The 21,476-nt window shown below is 45.8% G+C and overlaps 1 protein-coding gene across 1 annotated transcript in view; it reads left to right on the top strand.

The window, feature by feature from the left end:
- Positions 1 to 21,476, top strand: part of LOC122708524 (probable cyclin-dependent serine/threonine-protein kinase DDB_G0292550) — a 67,927-nt gene that overhangs the window by 17,331 nt on the left and 29,120 nt on the right. The window contains exon 2 of the mRNA XM_043924755.1: positions 112 to 951. Within this exon, the coding sequence (XP_043780690.1) occupies positions 112 to 951 (840 nt within the window). The remainder of the gene's footprint in view (positions 1 to 111; positions 952 to 21,476) is intronic.

Here is a 21,476-nt window from a genome sequence, read left to right as displayed (position 1 = left end):
GGGGAATTGTGGGGTCTAGCGTGGGAAGTGCATTTTGGGTGCATAAGAAGTGGTCACTCAGGCTAACCCAGGGACTTTGGCATGTGTGCTCTCTACAGTATGAGCCTACAGAGCCCACAACTATCCCAACAACTACCACAACGACCACAAAGCCTACCACAACGAGGAGGACAACAAGGAGGACAACCACAACCACAGTGCCTACAACAAGGAGGACAACGACAACAACGAGGAGGACAACGACAACAACAACGACGACGACGACAACGACAACGACGACGACAACGACAACGACGACAACAACCACGACGACAACAACGAGGAGGACGACGACGACAACCACGACAACAACGACAACGACAACCACTACGACAACTACGACAACCACGACGACAACAACGACAACGACAACGACGACAACAACGACAACCACAACCACAACGACAACCACGACAACCACGACGACGACGACAACAACAACGAGGAGGACAACACCAACAACGACGACAACGACAACCACGACGACGACGACAACAACGAGGAGGACAACACCAACAACGACAACAACGACAACCACGACAACAACAACAACCACGACAACAACAACAACCACGACGACGACGACAACGACAACAAGGAGGACAACGCCAACAACAACAACCACCACCACCACAGTGCCTACAACTGTCACAACAAGGAGGACAACAACGACAACAAGGAAAACAACAACCACAACGAGGAGGACAACAACCACAACGAGGAGGACGACAACCACGACTACGACTACAACGACTACAACTACTACAACGACGACTACGACAACGACTACTACAACGACGACGACTACTACAACGACAACTACTACTCCCACGACAACAACAACTACGACGACGACAACAACCACAGTGCCTACCACTGTCACTACAATGACAACCACCACAACCACAGAAAGTACAACTGTCCCAGAGACTACAGTGTCCATCGTTGTCACCCAGAGCCCGGTTCCTCTCTTGTACCCTACACTTGTCCCATCCCTGGTTGTGATCCCGTTGCTGCTTATCTGTATCTGCTGCTACAAGAGGGTGAGTGACCCCTGCCTGCACAGCCTCTGCACAGCCCTCACCAACCCCCTGAGGGGGCAGGGCGTGTGCTGGCCCCAGAACCCTGCCTGTGGGAAGGTTTCTTTCAGCTCCAGGGCCCTCACACCAGCAAAACAAGGTGCAGACTCTATCCTCCCGTTCTGGGCACAAACATAGCCTGGGCTTCTAGGGGGCCGCCTGCCGCATGCTTTAACTTCACAGGGAAGGGGCCTATGAATTGTCCAGACCCCTGAGACCAAGGCTGCCCCACAGCAGTCAGATTCCTGAAGGACTCAGGTAGACCAAAGCCCCAGAAGTCTCTGCTGTTGAGGGAAGAAGAGGGGTCTGCATGGGCACTGATGGCCCAAAGGGAGAAGGGTACTGGCCTGGAGAGTGCTAGCCTCAGAGGTGGCTGTGCCTTCGAAAGCAGCATGGATCCCTGCCCAACTCTGATACTTTCTGTCACTCCTTCATCAGTCATGCTAAGTCACCAGGAAGTGCAGCTGCCACCTTTGCCCACAGGAGCTCACTGTCCAGTGTCTGGTCTGGTGTTGGTACCTGGGGGACATTGAGGGTAAATGTCACCTTCAGAGGATGTGTCAGGAACCCTGATAATGAAAAGAGTAGAGACTGGCCCTGGGGAGGGAGGGGAAACAGAGGGGATGGCCAGCTGGATTTGCAAAGACACAGGCCACAGCGGGTGAAGAAGAGGAAAAAGCAGAGCTGAGAAAGGATAAGCAAAGCAGCATAGAAGCTAGCAGATCAGATTTCTGCAAGAGATGAGACGCGAGGAGAGAAAGCATGGGGAGATGGAGGTGGACCATCATCCCTGAGGGCTGGGAGGCAGGGAGGGCTACAGGGGATGGGAGAAGAGGGGAGGTCGGAGGGGTATGGGGAGTGTTCTCTTGTCTTCCCATTATGTCAGGGCTGCTGATGAAAACTCCCATGTGCAGCTTCTACCAGGGACCAGGGGCCTTGATCTGGGCTTTCTCCACCTTGACCCTACATGGATATATTGATTCCCCTTTGAAATCTGAGAAGTCTAAGGCTTAGGAAGATAGTCACAGGTCATGAGCACCTAAGAGATACACTAAGGCCTGTTTTTTGACCATTTACTGTTGCAGAGCAGAGTCCCAATGTCTGCATAGCTGAGTCAGACTTGTCCATGCCCTTTCCACATTAATTATGTCTCTTTAATATCCTAGGTTATCAAGGAGCCACCATCAGCCCAGAATCCAAAAAAAGTGAGTGATGTGTTTGGCTGATGTTGAGAGCATGCCTGATGCACACACTGCCCTGCACAGTGCGGCCCCCTGATGTGTATGGGGCTGTGCCCCCCGACCCTTCCAGCTCCCGCCTATCTGAGCAGAGAGAACTGGCAGAAGGAAGAGGGTGACGGGGGGCAGAGAGGGATGCAGATGAGAAATGGACTCACAATATGTCACCCGCAAAATACCATTTCTTAGTTCCCAGCACCACCTGATATAGGGCCTTTATCAATGAATTAGCAATGTGGGGTAGCCTGTTTTAGAAACACCTATGATCCCTCCTGGAATCAATGAGCTGTTTGTCAGTTCTCAAAGGACTGTTTGTAGGATGGTACTTCCAGGACGCAGGTGAGCTTTTGGAAAAGGATCCTCAGGTTTCAGGGACTTGGTCTCTCTCCCCGCGCTCTTATGTATGTTGTGCTCTGTTTCCCTGATCTTCTTTTCCATCTCATTTCAGGGTGGAGGTCTTGGCAGGGTTGGGCCTTAGGGACGGGGACTAAGGAAGGAGGAGGGAGTTTTACCTGGCACTGAGCTGTGAGGGGGGCACAGCCCAGATGAACACAGAGACAAAGGGTCAGGAGAAAATGCTGTGACTGACCCAGGGTGGGGACCCAAACCAGGGCCCATAAGAAGTGGAGGAGCGGCTCATGTCCCAAGAAAGGGAGACCTGGGTCTGAGATCTAGTGGCAAATAGGATCACTGCCAAGACTGGCATCGACACTGGCTGCAGTGAGGCCTGGGGAGGCTGGATCTGTCAGAGGTGGGTGAATGCAGTCCTGTAACCTGCTACTGCTACATCCCTGACAGCCTCCATCATATGGCACAGCCTCACACCCAGTTTACCCTACCAGGGAAGCCTCTGGGAACCAAGGGGACAGGATGAAGTTTGTTGATATTTGGAGAAGAGCCATCTTTGTAAACCAAACGAGGTTGGTGTGCTTTCATATGGAGGCCACTATCTTACTGTGCCAGGTGTTGCTCATTTGTCCTTGATTCTCCAACAAACATTTGCTGAGTGGCCAGTACTTGACAGGTGCCAGGGCAACAGATGTCATGTGTCTGCATCCAGGAGCTGTCAGGTGAGAAAGCCGACAATTATTTCTCTTTCTCATAGCCATGCCCTGTACAGACCACAGTGATTGTCTCCCGCTGTGACTGCCAAGAAGACAGAATAAGACAGATGGAGGTGAGAAGGACCCATAGGAAGGGAAGGATGACCCCCTCAAGGCTGGGGGTTTGGAGGAGCAGGGGAGCCAATCAACCCACATGGGCTTGGGCCTAAAAGACCTGGCTTGGATGGAGATGAGCTTTAGGGGCTCTGGTCTCCCACCACTTGGTGACAGAGCAAATCCAGAAGCTCTTCCCACCCTAGTGGCTCAGGGTGAAACAAAGAGTTGAATGTTCAGGTGCCCACTGCCTCCAGCTGTCCCAGCAGCAGGGTCTCCCCTTGAACAGGCCCAGGATTCTGGATGTTGGTGGCTGACTCACAGCCGGTCAATTCCTAGTTCTCACAGAGATTGTCATCAGCTCTGACAATGTCCTGAGTTTCACCAGAGAGTGATTGGATGAGTGAAAAGAAACTATGACAAAGAGCCACACACAAGTCAGGAAAAAAATATAAAGAAACTTCTGAGCCAAGATCTTAGCACCATTAAAATACCAGGAAGTGCCCATAGCTCCTGTCTGCTCAGTGAGAGAGGCAAAGGACTTACTGCATGTTCTTGTGGCACCTGAGATGGGGTGACAGGAAACTCCAGGAGGAGGGAACCTGAGGAAACCTCCTTCCCTTGGGTGACTGAGATCCTCGCTGGCAGGAGGCTGAGAGATGACAGGGAGGGCCCCAGGTGGCAGGTGTGAGGAAGAAAGAACCACGATCTCTGGGTTCAGTTTTGTCCTCCTCCTCCTAGTCCTGCCTCTGTCCCTATGGGGTCCATTGCTTCCTCCTGGGAGCTTCAAATGGAAGCTGGAAGGCCGCCCCACATCTTCCCTGACAGTCACTGTGGGGGCCCAGGAAGTCCAGAGCTCACCTTCCAAGAGGGAGGAAGCCATCAGCCAGGGACTTATTCCCACTCAGAGGACCAGCTCCACATCCTACCTCCACCAGGTCCACTTTCTTGCCTGTTCTTTGCTTTTCTCATCTTTCTCTTTCTCCCCAGTATTGGGACCCTTCCCACTGAGCAGGGAGTGGGTCTCTTCCCTGCCTTCTCCCTTTATGCCCCCAAATGGAGGTCCTCTTCCCCCTCCTTCAATCTCCTGCCCGGTCCCCATGCCCACCCCATGTTTCTCCTTGAGGACCTCTCCTTAGCTACTGCATACCTCCTCCAACCTTTGACATGTTTCTTTTTTTCAAAAGCAGCCCCAACATCTCCTCCTACACCAAAACACTGATTTGTTCCAGAATCCAATACAGTCTGTGACCCATAGAGACCGTCTCCCAACAAATACAAAAGGTTTTCCAGCCCCCTGCCCCAGGTGAAGCCTGCAGTGCTGCCTCAGCCAGTGTGTGGGGACACAGCCCTGGGGACTTGTGGGAGATGGAGGCGATGCTGCTCATCTGGCAGTGTCTGTGCCTGTAGCTTCCTTACAACCACATCTGCTTTTCAGGGAAAGCTGGATGTTTTTTATAACTTTCTTCAGCGCTGCAGTCTGGTGCCATGGATGTGGTGTCCACCCAGGGACATGGTAAGATGGGTACAGGGTGCTCTCCATGGGCTGGGGTCTTTTTTTTTGGTCTTGACAGTTACTGCCTGTGACTGTGGTTCAGAGAGCCTTGTGGGGGCATCTGCTAAGAGGAAAGCCCAAGACATGGAGAGCTGGACATCATGAGCCTCCAGATAATTCTCAACATGGTGCCCATGCATTTTCCCTGCATGGTCATCTCAAGGATGTCAGGACCCTTTTTCTCCAGAGCAATGCCCAGAACTTCCAATCCTGAGTAAAAAGGGCTATGAGGCCTATTGGTCTCCCATCCATCGTCTCTCCCCACTACCTACCCACCCCTGTGGGACTGCTGGCTGCACCCCACCCGTGAGACCCTCCTGGGCTGGTTGCTCAGGTACCAGGAGTGGTGCAGGGCATGGTGACACCCCCTCCCCAATGTTGTCTGGCCACCACTGACTGCGTTTACCAGGTTGTAAAGATGCCCTCCTTGTGTCAGTGTCTGTGACAATGGGGAGAAGCCGAATCATTCCGGTTGTCATCCTTGGAATTTACTAATGATGAATAGTAATGGTGCATCCTTTCTGTGGGTCAGTTGCTAGACCAATAATGTTTTCAGTGCTTTAATTCTCCCAGTAACTGTGCCAGTACCATTATCCCAACTTTACCAAGGGGGTACTGACCCACAGAGAGGCTGAGTGACTTGACCCAGGTCACAAAGGCTGGGAGGGGCATAGCTAGACTTGGACTCTGAGCCTGGCTTCACCCTTCTCACTGCTCTGCCCCCCTTTCAGTTCAGCATTCATGGTCTCATGATGGTTATTCCCAAGCCACCAGAGATCTGCCCTCCTCAAGCCTGCAGATTCAAAGAGGTACTGCTCCTGGTTCACCTGGGAAGCACCTGGGCATCATACTTTTGGGTGTTCTCCTGCACAGACCTTTTGTACAGACTGGGCCAGGGGTCTGGAGGATATTCTGTTTCTAGGGTCTATAGTTAGGGCTGCACTGACTATATTCACTGAATCAGGCAAACACTGGCTCTTGGTGGCTGGTCAGGTGGGTGTTTAGAAGCTCTGGACAGGCCTGAAAGCCTCTGGACACTGTTTAGGACACACCTGAGGCATGCTCATGCCCAATAGAGATGTTGTCTGGTGACAGAGGTGTCAAGGTGCAGCTGGGCTCCTGGCTGTGGATCAGAATAGAGCTCTCAGTCCCAGCCTTGCTTACACAGAAGCCCCATTTTCCACTTATCTCTCAATAGCTCTCTAGAGACTTGAAAGTTATGAATGTATCAGTGAGTGCCTGCTTGGCCAGATCACAGTCTGTGACAGGGTGACATTTAAGCTAAGAAATAATTGATAAAAAGGAGTTGGTGAAGTGAAAATCCAAAGTCCTTCCCAACCAAGGAAACATTCAGTGCTTCTGCCCTGGGGCTGTTAGGCTTGGAGACTCAAAAGGCTGGAAATTGAGTACTGTCCTCATCAATCCAAATGGTCAAGATATTCCCAGGTTAGCAGTGTCACCCTGTGGTGTGTGGGGAACAGATGAGCACCAGCCCTGCAGATCAGAGCATCACAGGAGCACCAAATCCAGACTGCACATGGTCTACACATGCACTGAGTCCTCTGGTGGTGAATGAATGGACATGTCCAGTCATATGTGTTTCTTTGTAGATGCTTTTGGAGAAGGCAATGGTACCCCACTCCAGTACTCTTGCCTGGAAAATCCCATGGACAGAGGAGCCTGGTAGGCTGCAGTCCATGGAGTCGCTAAGAGTTGGACACCACTGAGCAACTTCACTTTCATTTTTCACTTTCATGCATTGGAGAAGGAAATGGCAACCCACTCCAGTATTCTTGCCGGGAGAATCCCAGGGATGGGGGAGCCTGGTGGGCTGCCGTCTATGGGGACTCACAGAGTCAGACATGACTGAAGTGACTTAGCAGTAGCAGTAGATGCTTTAGTCCGTGTCTCTGACGTGCAGAGGCATTTGGGATCCAGTGAAATAAGGCACAGATACCTGTTTTGCAGGCACCGTGCAGGAATGAAGCAAGGTCCCTGTGGCCTTTTCTGGAGTTACTGACTTCAGCCTGCTACTAAGTCTGAAAACTTAGTTTCTTAAATGTTCCAAGACCTACAATTTGTTTCTCAAAACAGGGATAAAATAATAAAATACCACTGAACCAACAATAATGCACTTATGAAGAATGTTAGGTCTATTTTTGGTGAGGGCAAGGGAGGATTCAGGTGAGTCTGAATAATCCAAAGTCCAGAGGTCCTGGAGTTCCATTGACAAATCTGATCCATGGCTACCTACCAAATGTTATATCTGGTGGTAGTTACCCCTGTGGCATCCTTATAGACAGGGGTGACTCTGGCTCCCCATTCTAGCTCACACAAACTTCAGGAGAACAGCAGCATGTCTAGAATCTCCCATGCTCACTGATGCCCATGTCCTCTCATTGCTTGGAGGGGAGAATAATGGAGAAAGGGACCCACTCTCTGCCTCCCATTCTGGAGAAGAACTTGCCCTCTGGGTTCCCATCTTGTCCTACCCTCCCTCCTCACAGTGGGAAAGGGAACCAACTTAGCTCCCACCCCAGAAAAGTCTTCCATTACCAGGCATTATATTCTAATTTGTGGTATCTCAGCCTATGCTCCTGTAGGGTTTTTTCCTAAGAAATAAAAAAAAAAGATATGGTGTGTGAAAGCACCTAGCATGAAAAAGAATGTGGGAATGAAGGAAGAGCATCTTAAAAGCGAAGGAAATGGAAAAAACATGGTCTGAGTTAGACCATGTCTGGAAGGAGGTGGTAACCGGGAGACAGAGCACTGGCATTGTGCCTGGTGGAAACCATGGGGAGAGGTGAAGTGGTCAGCAGTTAGCAAGTCCCTTGGGCCCTCGAGGCCTGTAGCTGTCACCTCCTCTTCCTCACACAATGACTAGCATGGGTGGTCTCCTCTCAGTATCATCACAGACCCTACTGCTGCTCAGGAAGAGGTTGAGGATGATAAGGGCCCACCCTTTCATGGCTCTTACTGTACCTCCCTCACATGCTTAATCAATTATTGCTTTGAGGGTGATGAGTCACAAGGATGATGAACAAAGGATGGATTTATGGGCCTCAGCCTTCCAGTATACTTCAGAAGGCTTCCTGCTAAGGCCCAGTTTGTGCTAAAGACATAATGGTCTCAAACCTGTGCCTTAAAATAAGTGCAAACAAGAAGGCAATTAATGAGGGGGATTTATTCTGCAGGAAATTGGTTCACATCGTGGTTCTGTCTTTTGTTGAACTGGACCATGGGATCTAGTGGTCACTGTGACAGGCCTCTCCTCAGCCTGCAGGCCATCCAGGTCAGATGTCAGGAGCGCAACCTTGCCCATTCCCCTGTTTTCACAGCACTCCAGGGACAGACAAGTAATGAAGGAATCTCAGAGATCAGACATCTTGTTAGAAAAGAAACATGCAAGGTTTATAAGATAGACTGAGCAGGAATAGTCATTTCTGTTGGAAATGAAGTCAAGGGGATAGTTAAGGGGATTCATGGAAAAGGTAGGGTTTAGGGTGATTCTTAAAAGGTGATTAGGAGCTCACTAGGAAAACACGGTAAGGAAGGATATTCCAAAGAGAGATAATAGCCAATTATCTCTAGGTTATATAATAACTTAGAAATGGTAACCTAAGTTGTTCCAAGAAAGATTTTAACCTGATTGCCTTCATCCTGAGCAGCCCAGAGTTGGTGTCAGTTGGTCAGTGTGCTGAGGCTTCCCTTCTTGTCCCATCCAGGACCCTCAGCAGGGGACCAGTGAGACATGATGGCAAAGCTAGGAGCAACTGATACTGCAGATTATGCTGTCCCAAAGGGTCTGTGGCCATCTCTACCCAAACTGAAAGATCTGTATGTGCTGCTGCCTTAACAGCCCGTCACCCATCTGAGGGCACCATCGTCTGCCCTTGCCCTGTGGGCCCAGAGCTCAGACTGAAGGCTGTGCTGAGGACTCATCCTTTGAGCACACAGTCACCAAGAGAGCCTGGTCAGTGCTGGGGCTGCTGTGGCAATCAGCACTTATGCTTCCATGGGCTCCCAGTGCACAGGGGAGCGGACAAGTTCAGTACCGAGCAAAGGGGATCCATAGTCAGAAAAACAGGGCCCCGTAAAGGGAGAGGAGGTTCCAGTGTCTGAACAGAGTCTAGAAATAGGAGCACAGCCTGGAGGCCAACACCCAGAAAGAGGAATGGCATTAACAAAGGCTTGCCCTGGGAATCCTGAGGGGGTACTGAGCTTGATCTCCTTGAGCAAAGGAAACCACAGCCTTCTGCTCCCAAGTCCAGCGGCTTCTCAGTGATATTCTGTTTCTATTCTTCTTCATACAGGGGAGGTGCATCGACTTTGCCTTGATGAATCCTCAGTGCATACCAATGCTCTATGACTCAGAGATCTGCCTTCAACCTAGCGAAGAGTGCCTCCCCCTCAATACCTGCTGCTCACGTTGTCAGCATCCCCCACCGATATGCTCTCAGCCACCATCCAGGATGTTACCGCTGATCCCTCCCCCAGAGGTCTACAGAAGTACTATATCTCTCCCGCCCCCATAGCTCAACATCTAAAGAACTTAAAACTGAACATTAAGAGCCCCTTTTATACCAATTAGACATATATATATATATATATATAATATAATATATATCTTGTGTTTTGGATTACAGTCAAAAGGAGCTGGAATTAGTTTCTGATCAGCAGGAGAGTTCCTTACCTGGGGAGCACTGCTCCTCTGTATGAGACGCAACTGTACTCTCCTACCAGGACAAGGGATCCTGGTGTCCTGTGGATGTAGACATGATGAGTCCCATTCCCACAAGACAGATCTCCATCTGTCACCAAGGGTTGAGATGCGTGGGGTGTTAGACGAAATATGCTCTTTAAAGAAAGCCCAAAATATCTGATATATGGAAATAGTCTGGTGTCCATTACTCGCTTGCTGTTACTTAAGCTCCTGGGTGAGTTGCTTAATCTCCCTGTACTTCAATTTCCTTACTGAAAAGATGTGGACAATGGTGTCTCTTCTAAAAAGAGGGCAACAGTAACTGCTGCAACATGCTCAGCACAAGGCCAGGTCACTTGTAAAGACTCAGGGGCCAAGTCTTTAAGATGTTCTCCCCTTCCCCAGGGAAGGAGACGATGATGAGCTCAGAGACATCAGGAAGTGTGTGGTGAGTAAAAAGATGTTAGAAAAAATCATGACTGGAACTTTAAGTGCTGGATACCATGACAAAGGGTTGGCATACATGAGAATTCTCTGAAAACTGTTAACCACATATAAGTTAACATCAAAGGCCACCACCCATGTAATCTCCAAGATACCATCAGAAAAGGTCCTTATACCTACTATGTCTTTCACAAACATGAAAGACCTGTTTCTTCCTGTACCTTAATTATTCTCATAAAGTTAATTCCTAGTTTCCAATTTCCTATCAGCTCCTCTGATAACAGACGGACCTCCCAATTTTCCAGATCCCTTTTGAAGAAGCCTTTGAAGACATGATCAGGTTTCCTTGCACACTTACATGCTAGAGGACTATCAGTAGACAAGAATTCATTGTGAAGATCACACAACATATTTATGAAGATGAATCAACACCCTGGACCAAAGAGTCCAAGATGAGTAGAAGTGGCTACTACCTCAAATTTGCACATACCAGTGCAACAAATAAGGGACCGTTAAGAATCAAGTAAACATGAGATGATGAAAAGAAGTGACTAAAATTCTCTAAATAATTAGATATCTATGAACTCTCTTATAAAAAATTCAACCCTCTTAAGGTAGTTTAGTGAAATGCAAGAAACATGGACAGACAACTACATGAAATTCAGGGGGAAAATGCATGAACAAAATGAGAAGTTCAAAGAAAATCAAAAGAATGACTGAACACTAGAGGTGAAAAATAAAACACTGTATTGAAGAATATAATAAAGTATTTCAACAAAAGCAAGCAGAAGAAAGAATCAGTGAACTAAAAGGTAGATCATTTGAAATTATCCTGTCACAGGAGTGAAAAGAAAAAAATTATTAAAAAGAGTGACAATACACTCTGGGACATTATCAGTAGAAACAATAGTGAGTTATGGAAGTCCCACATGAGAAGAAAGAGAGAAAAGAAAGTATATTGGAGACAAAATGGTTGAAAACTTACCAAACATGGAATGAGAAATACATCCAGATTCATGAGGCCCAAAGAATCCCAAATAGCTTGAGCCTGCAATGGTTACAGGAAATCACATTGTGAGTAAATAGTCTGTGGTCAAAGACACAAGCAATTTTTAAAGCAACAAGAAAAAAAAAAGTCACCACATGTAAGACACCATCATAACACTCAAGAGAGACTTCTCAATAGAAACTTTGCAGACCAGGAGAGAGGGATGATGTATTCAAATATAGAAAGAAAATAAAACTGTCAAGGAAGAATATTGTATCCAGGAAATCTACTCTTCAGAAATGAAAGAGATATTGAAAACATACCAAAGAAACAATAACAAAACAAAGCTGAAAGTGTTCATCACCAGAAAATCTGCTGTATAAGAAATGCTGCAGGAATTTCATCAAGCACAAATAAATGAATAATAATTAGTATCATGAAAATGTAAAAAGTTTGTAAAACTCACCAGTAATGGCCGATCCTGTAATATTGTCATGATAGTGCATAATTCACTCAGAATACCAGTTAAAAGGTTAAAAAATATATTAAACAACCATAACTACAATAATTTCTTACTGGACACAAAACATAAAGTATGTGAGTTGTCATATTGATAACCTAACATGAAGGAGGAAGAAATAAAAGAAAAACTTAGGTATGCTATCTGCTTAAAATAAGACATTATAAATATTGGATATTTTAGGTATGCTTCATGATAACCACAAAGAAATAACCTCTGGTAGATATACCAAAGATGAAAGAGGACTCTTTGCATATCCGCTACTAAAAGTTATAAAATAGCAAAAGACAGCACAATAAGAAGCTAGGAGAAATGAATTTAGAAAACAGTTGAAAAAATTAACAAAATGGCAATGGTAAGTACTTACATATCAATAATTACTTTAAACATAAAATAAATTCAATTAAAAACACATAAAATAGTTTAATGTGTTAAAGCTTAATAAGCTTTTTTAATAGCTTAAAAAAAGAGGTCCAGCAACATGCTGCCCATGAGAGAATTACTTTAGCCTTGAAGACACACAAGGACTAACAGTGATGGAATGGGAAAAGAGATTCTAGCAAATGGTAAGCAAAAGACAACATCAATACCTATGCCTGATACTTATAGGGAATATAGACTTTAAGCTAAAAACGCTCTAGGGAAAAAAGTCATTGTATAATTATTAAAAAAAAAAAAGTCAATCTATCAAGAAAACAGCAATTGCACACATTTATGCACCCAGCCTCAGAGCATCTAAGTATATAAAGTAGTCATTAACAAAGTACATGGAGAAATAAGGGCCTCCCCAGTGGCTTAGTGGTAAAGTATCCGCCTGCAATGCAGAAGCTGCAGGTTCAGTCCCTGGGTCGGGAAGATCCCCTGGAGGAGGACATGGCAGTCTACTCCAGTATTCTTGCCTGGAGAATCCCATGGACAGAGGAGCCTGGTAGGCTACAGTCCATAGGATCGCAAAGGGTCGGACACAACTGAAGTGACCCAGCATGCATGCAAGGAGAAGTACATAATACAGTAAAAGGTGGAGATTTTAACATCCACTCTAAACAATGGAAAAATCATCCAGATAGAGAATTGATAAGGAAGCAGCCGATTTGAACAAAACCAGACCTAAAAAGCCATATACATTATATTTCATCCAATAGCAGCAGACTACACAATTTTCTTAAGCACCTATGGGCCATTTTCTAAAGTAGATCATATTTTAGGCTCCAGGTAATTCTTGATAAATTTAAGGAGATCAAAATCATGGCATGTATTTTTTCCAAACACAGTGGTATGAAACTAGAAATGAATATCATGAGGAAAGCTGGAAAATTCTCAAACACATGAAAATTATATATTATACAAGTCTGTAACCAATGGATCAGAGAAGACTTTTTCAAAACAAAAATAGACAAATATCTTGAAAAATGAAAAAGTAAAGACAATATATAAACAAAATCATGTGGTATGCATCAAAAACATTTCTAAGAATGACATTTATAGAAGTAAATTACTATTTTAAGGAAAAATAAATAGTTCAGCCTAAGGAACTAAAAAAGCACACAGTTAGTAGAATGCAAGTATGGTTCAACACACACCAAACAATAAATGTGATGTCACATTAATAGATTGAAAGAAGAAATTCATATGTCCATGTCAGTAGATGCAGCAAATGCATTTAAATGAATTCAACATCTGTTACTGATAAAAACTCTCAACACATGTATGGAAGGACCATAGCTCAACCAAAAAGTCCATATACGACAGTTCACCAATTAACGTCAACCTTGATGTTGATCGAACCCAGATCTCTTGTATTGCCAGCAGATTCTTTACCACTGAGCCAGAAAATCTTAGAGACTCCACAAAATAACATCAGATATTATCAACAAACTCAGTAGCGTTGCAGAATAAAAAGATCATAGAAAAATTACTAGCGTTTCTATGGAGTAACAGTGAAGGATCTGAAAAAAATAAAGATAGCAATCCCATGTACAATAGTATCAATAAAATAATTAAAGATAAATTTAACTAATAGATGAAAGATCTGTATATTAAGAGTATAAGACATTGATAACATAAACTTCAGATGAGTAGGGCCCAGATCCTGCCTTACTAAGCATCTTGCCCAATGTCCCCTGCAAGGAGGAGGCGCAACTGGAATTGAAACTCAGGTGTGTGTCCCCAAAGCCTGCTTTGGTTGCACTGGCCATGTTACCCTCCCAGAGCCCCCAGTGATGAATAGCAAACCAACCATGTGACCCAAACACCAAATGAGGGCACTTTGAGAGTTTAAGCATCCTCTCCTACCTTAACTCTAACTTCTCCTGAGTGTTTATTTACTCCATGAAAAAGTCAGATTCTTTGTCTAACTTCCTTGCACTTCTAACAGCCCCTGAGGAAATATAGGACACCCAAATATGTGTCTTTGGGTCTCATGAGCTTTGTCATCCTGAAAGGACATCTAAACTGTACCACCATCAGCATCTGAGTCTCTCCTAATATCATTTTGAAACTGATTCCTCAAAGGGGATGCCATTGACATCTAAGATTAGTGTTGGCCAATGTTCCTTAAAGAGAGACAGAGGCAGACACATCACTGTACTGAGTGACCTTGAACTGATCACTCACCTCTCTCAGCCTGAATTTCTCATCATTATGCTGAATTTGGGCTAAACTATATTCACAGTCCTTTCCAGATCTACCAGTGTATAACTAGAGCTGGGATGAAGCTAGGATAATTACTTTTTTTGAAACTCAAAATTAAAATTAAAAAATAAGAAAATATATATTTTAAACTCTGAACATAACACTAGCAAATGAAATCCAATAAAGTACAAAAAGGGCAATACATCAAGACTAATTAGGGCTCACCCCATAAATGCAGGTCTAATTCAGGTTTGTAGTATCGATATAATTTACCACATTGGCAAAATGGAGAAGGGAAACATGATTATCTCAAAAAAGGAAGAAAATAGTTGGAAACGGTTCAAGTTCAGCATCACAATAGGAACAGGATAATAAAAGTCATCCACACAAAATGCACAACTAACATTACACTCAGTGCTCAATGGGGGTGGTGTCTCTCTGAGATCTGAAACTTGACCAGGAAGCCATCTCTGCCTTGAGAGGGTACCTGCATCAGTGTGGGGAGGATCCTGTGTAGCTGCTTTTCTGATCAAAGTCCTCTCTCAGAAACATCAAGTGGTGTCTGATGAGGACAGGGCTGTAAGAAAAATCTTGACTGGGCCTTTCAACTCTAGGTACTAAGACATGGGGTCCTACACATGAACATTCTCTGTAAAAGGCTGCTGATCACATGTAGGTTCACATTCCAGGCTTACCAAGCACATAGTCTTTCAAGAACTAATTGGAAAAGGCTCTGGCACCTGTTACCGCCTTCAGACAGGAGACTAAATCTCAAAAAGACCAATCACATCATAATGAGGGAAATACAAATGATGACCACAAAGAGATGCTAAATTGATTGGAAAATATATAAAATATGACACTATCAAGTGTCATTGATTGGAAAATATATAAAATATGACACTATCAAGTGTCACGAGGAATGTGAAGCTAGGAAAATCTAGTAGGCTCTAGGGAGAAGTACACCAGATTTTCTCAATTCCAAAACACTGCATATCAGGTACTCCATTATTTTAAATACTACTCCAAAAATGCTTTTGATCACTTCTGTTTATTTTGCATGTTGAAAGATCTAGACTTATTAGAGAAGGATTTTTAACATATATCACTCTTCCTTTATGCACAAAAAATAAATTGGTTAAGGTGTTTCCAAAAAGCTTTAAATTCACATTCTTAGCTTTTTAATCATTTTTTATTTAGATTTGTGTATGCCCACATAGAACAGAGAGAAGCCATTGCCACTCAACCTTCTCTGATTTCTGGTCATAGAACCTAGGTGCATAATAAAATAGTTCTCATTTTTGTGACTCAATTTGGGGTGATTTGCTACACAGAAAAGATAACTGAAAATGTCCCACATTCACAAAGAACTTTGACATCCTTGCAGGCCTTCTTTCCCTTCTAGATCCTTCTATCCATCCACTGGGTCACACACAAGTGATCACTGCAGCACTCCAGGGTGCCAATTTTTGACCCAACAGTGATGTTCTTATGTAAATCACCTCAGCTGCCTTCTTTTAGTTGACAAAAAGGCAGGCTTTTTGAAGGAATTATGGCCTCCTGAGAATGTTTGGGATAAAGAACAAATGGAAGCTTTATCTTCCCCCTCCCATGCCTCCCTATGGGGATTGTCAGTAGGCAGGACACTGAGTAGGCCTACGGGTCACAAAGTCACCATGCCAACCATCCTGGCCCTCATAAGGGACATCACAGCAAATTCTGCCTCCTTGGGGTGGAGGAGGATTGTGCAGATAGTGGCACCATCCCCCAAGGCCAGCCTCTTGCCTCTTCTGCACTCAGGGCAGATATCAGGGGGGCCTACAGCACCAGTACACCTCGGTGAAAGGGCTGGAGGAGTGGTGGTCCCTGGGAACCGGCAGAGGTAGCAGATGCCATGGCCTGAGATGGCCTGAAGTGGCCAGGGTCCAGTGGGACCACGGCGGGTGCCAAAGAAAATGGGGAATGTTGGGCCTGGGATGCTGGGCTCCATGCTCTTTCTGATGCTCGGGCTCCAGCCTCTACCGCTTAGCCGAGGGAGATTCCTGTACCACCCCCCAAGCTCGAGAAGCTTCCACCTGGGCACCAGACATCATGGAAGCACCTGGGAGAAGCTGAAATCCTGCAAGGCTGCCTTTGACCTGTACTTCATAGTGGACGCGTGAGTGGCTCTCCTACCTGGTCCAGGTGCTCTTCAGGAAACCTCTGTCTACAGAACCACTTCATGGCAGTGGCAGGGTCACTTATGAGACAAGAATAGTCTTGATTAGACCCAAGGAACAGACCTCTATGTCCTCCTTGTTCCTGAGTTAGAAGGAGTGCCCCGGGCCTTCGTCCCTACTAGAACATTTATATTTTGGAAAGTAAACAAAACACCATAAGGTTTCTGGATGGTTGTCAGTCTCTCCATCAACTTGACCTGGATCTGTGACCTGCATGTCCCTTAATCAGCTGGAGGGGCAGCTGATTGCCAAGTGCTGTCTTCTCAGCATTTGGGAGAAGCTCATTGTGATTTCTGGGTTTGTTTGGTTTCAGTTTTTTTATTTACCCCAGTGACTTCTATTTCTATTGCCTCCAGAGAAATTGACATGTCATCTGTTAAACATTCTCATGGTGTCACTACTTACAAGTCCTTTGATTTGCAGATTCTAAACGTTTTGCTGCTTTCTTTGACAACTTGGACAACCACGTGAATGCTTGTGTTCACTTTCTGAACAGTTTGGTCTGTCTGCCTATGACCTTGGGAAACCTGGGCTCTTATTAAGTATCTTCTGGCAAACAAGGAAGAAAGGGAGGGGCAGGTCCTCAGACTAGAGAGATCGCCTTGGTTCCATTGTCAACACCTCTGTGGGACTGATGATGTGTGTGTGTGTGTTCATCAGTCAGTCATGTTCTCTAGGCTTCTCTGTCCATGGATTTCTCCAGAGAAGAATAATAGAGTGAATTGCCATTCCCTTCTTCAGGGGATCTTCCTGACCCAGGGATTGAACTTAGGTCTCCTGCATTGCAGGCAGATTCTTTACCATCTGAGCTACGAAGGAAGCCCAGGGCTGAGGATAAATTTTATTCACTCAGTAGTAACAATGTTGATATCATATCAACAATGTTGATATGACTCTCAACATCACTGAAGCACTTTACAGTCCCCAAATTGCTTTAATGCACATCTGTTATCTTTAAAACATTTGGAGGGAGAGTAGGGAATGTATTTGCATTTATAATCAACTGGAAAGAGGGCAGGCTCCTAGACATTGGATAAAGTAGCCCAGAGGCTGGTGAGAGTAATAGGACTGAATCCTGAACTCTACAAATGGGAAAAGGAGCTGAGGGTCAGTGAGATGTAAGTCTAGAGTATGGCTACAGTGGAATAGGCCAGGCTTATCTGAAAGCACAGCACTTTCCTCAGGCCCCACTGTCTTAAGCATCCTCAGTCTCCATCCTGGCACTAAAGTTACAGACAAAGGGAGCAAGTGGAAGAAGAACCAGGAAGGGCCTATAGCTTTCCCTGCTGGTGGGGTATCATGATGCCAGGACAGCAGTATCCCAGGCCATGTTCAGCCCCTCCCAGACAGTGGTCCCAGAAAAGGCCTTCAGTATCCAGAGTGGCTCAACTTTAAAGCTGATGAGAATAAAATGGAAATAAAATGCTATAACACCCTCCCTGGCCTGAGGCCGTGGTGCCTGTTGGATGCCCTTAAGTGAGGGACATGAGAGCCAACATAGCAGAATTTTTTAATGCATCTTTCTTTATTCCCTCATCTTGAAGCCTTAAGTAAAATGATTGACCCTCCTGGTTTGCCACCCGAAGTTCCTCATCCCCCTGCCCATGGGTCTGGTTGGTCACCCTCCCTAGCATCCACAGTGATGAAAGTCACCATTAGGGTGACCCACTGAGGTCGCTGAGGTAGTGTGGCAGCCTTGCACTACCTAGGATGGGAAGGATTTGCTAAAGTTTCTACTGGAATCTGGGGAGGCAGAAACTCTACCCACTGGATGGATGCTCCTCATGTCTCTGACTCAGATCTTCTTTGATTTCAGGTCACAGAAGGCAAAAGATATTTGGGAGGACATTTGCCAATTAGTGGATGAAATAAGGATGAAGTACACAAAGTATGGCTGTTTTCCTCTTCTGGGCTGGGTACATAGCTCTCTAGATTTGGTGGTCATAAAAGTCTGTATGGTCAGGAGCACAGAGCCTGGAGCGGGGGTATTCTGAAGCAGAAAAAACAGATCAGTCTGGTTCTATCGGGTCTTAACAGTTTTCTTGGCTCCTGCCTGTGAGTCAGGCCACATTGTAAGGGACACAGTCTGCCCTTGAGGACCTCACAGATTAAGAAACAGGCAAACCAGTAACCAAACACAGAGTTAAACAGTGCCAAGGGTTAAAAGAAAAGTGCAAAGGAATTACTTCCAACTTTAAGGAAAAGGCAACTCTTCTTCTTTTTTGAAAGTCAAGTGTGATGTCCTAGGGGATCTGAAATTTTGGACTAGATTTGAAGAATGGGGAAAGACAGGGTGACGTGAACAAATTGCAGATTTCTTGTCAAATGAGTGGTCTGTTTGACTAGAGAGTACAGTTAACTATGGGGAAGGTTGAAAGGTGAACTGGGACAGGACAGCATGGGGCCAAAACCTTTAAGGCTCATGATGCCAAGGCAAGGGACTTAAAATTCCTGCTGTGAGCATTTGGGAGCTATAAGTTGATTCTTGAGCAAGTGTCTAATATGATGCATGATGTCCTCCAGGTACCAAAGTCTGCTAACAGTGGTTAAAATGATTTGTAACAAAAACCAAGAGCAGCAAGAAGCATAGCTAGGGACCTATGGTAGCAAATAAAATAAAAATAATGTGGGTCAGTGGACCACAAGACAGTGGAAGGAGAGAGAAGGAAGAGATGTGTGAAAGGCTGAAATGAGCTAGAATAATTTCTTTGAAAAGGCAGAGGAACCAGAGATCAAATTGCCAACATCCACTGGATCATCAAAAAAGCAAGAGAGTTCCAGAAAAACATCTATTTCTGCTTTCTTGACTACACCAAAGCCTTCGACTATGTGGATCACAATAATTCTCTGTGTGGAGAATTCTGAAAGAGGTGGGAATACCAGACCACCTGACCTGCCTCTTGAGAAACCTGTATACAGGTCAGGAAGCAACAGTTAGAACTGGACTTGGAACAACAGATTGGTTCCAAATAGGAAAAGGAATACATCAAGGCCGTATATTGTCACCCTGCTTATTTAACTTATATGCAGAGCACATCATGAGAAATGCTGGGCTGGAAGAAGCACAAGCTGAAATCAAGACTGCTGGGAGAAATATCAATAACCTCAGAGAATGCAGATGACACCACGCTTATGACAGAAAGTGAAGAAGAACTAAAGAGCCTCTTGATGAAAGTGAAAGAAGAGAGTGAAAAAGTTGGCTTAGAGCTCAACATTCAAAAAACTAAGATCATGGCATCTGGTCCCATCACTTCATGGCAAATAGATGTGGAAACAGTGGAAACAGTGGCTGACTTTATTTTTCTGGGTTCCAAAATCACTGTGGATGGTGATTGCAGCCATGAAATTAAAAGATGCTTGCTCCTTAGAAGGAAAGTTATGACCAACCTAGACAGCATATTAAAAAGCAGAGACATTACTTTGTCAACAAAGGTCCATCTTGTCAAGGCTATGGTTTTTCCAGTAGTCATGTGTGGATGTGAGAGTTGGACTATAAAGAAAGCTGAGCACCGAAGAATTGATGCTTTTGAACTGCAGTTTTGGAGAAGACTCTTGAGAGTCCCTTGGACTGCAAGAAGATCCAACCAGTCCATCCTAAAGGAGATCAGTCCTGGGTGTTCATTGGAGGGACTGATGTTGAAGCTGAAACTCCAATAATTTGGCCACCTGATGCGGAGAGCTGGCTCATTTGAAAAGACCCTGTTGCTGGGAAACATTGAGGGCAGGAGGAGAAGGGGATGACAGAGAATGAGATGGTTGAATGGCATCACCGACACAATGGACATGGGTTTGCTTGAACTCCGGGAGTTGGTGATGAACAGGGAGGCCTGGCGTACTGCAGTCCATGGGGTCGCAAAACGTCGGACACGACTGAGTGACTGAACTGAGCTGAACTGAATTTCTTTGATATGAACTGGACATGGGGAAGGTGGGCAAGGAGGGAAAAGGAGTGAAGTTACAAAGAATGTTACAGTAGAAAAGAGGCCAGCTGAGAGGCTCATGAAAAAGTGGATAGGTGCCTATCTTCTGGTGCATGTGCCATGTGCATGCCTGTGTGTGTGTGTGTGAGAGAGAGAGAGAGAGAGAGAGAAGGAGATTTGGAGTGGGGGTGGGAGTATAGGGATGGAGCAAGAAGGTCCCACATCTCCATACACCTCAGAATTCTTCACTAAGTTATAGGAACCTCTAGGGTTCAGGAAATAACCCCAAAGCAAAAGAGTTGAAATGGGAGCAGGGAAACTGGCAAGCACCCCCTTCCTGGCTGCTCATTGGCTTCATTTGCATACTTCTTCTCCAGCCCTAACCTGCGGATGTCCTTCATCACCTACTCCACACAGGCCCACATCATCATGAAGCTCACCTCAGATAGGCAAGTGCTATTTTAATCCCCCAAGGCAGACGTGGTGGGAGGGGTCACAGGAAAAACCAGGGAACTGAGGTTTCCCTGAGACATCATAAGGACCCATTAGGTGCAGACTAGGCCATCCTGGAGTGTCAGTGTCCACCCTGACCCCCAGTCCTGGCTCCTTCCCACTGACCTCTGGCTGAGCTGGCATTGGTAGACCCCATGCTGCTAGATATCTCCACCTCCTCTAAGCCCAGCCCTCCACTTGTCCCGTCCTCTCAGCCCTCTTCTCGTTCCTTAGAACTGGCTCACTCTGAGGACTCCTGGGACCTGGAGGAGCAGATGTGGGCCCCTTGCGAGCACTGTCCTGTGTCGGCTCCTGCTCTGGGCCATGGGGGAAGCGGGGAGGCAGAGGCAGAGCCAGGAGGCAGGGATGGGCATGCTGAAGTGCTAGAGCTTCACTGGAATGATCCCTTCGTGGATCTGAGCCAAGGGAGCCCATGAGTGTGGTTCTGAGTACCAGGCTGTGCTGGGGTCAGGAGGGAAGCATGACACACCA

This window comes from Cervus elaphus, chromosome 15 (genome assembly GCF_910594005.1).
Source record: "Cervus elaphus chromosome 15, mCerEla1.1, whole genome shotgun sequence".
NCBI lineage: Eukaryota > Metazoa > Chordata > Mammalia > Artiodactyla > Cervidae > Cervus > Cervus elaphus.
This window is presented reverse-complemented; position numbering and strand designations above follow the sequence as displayed.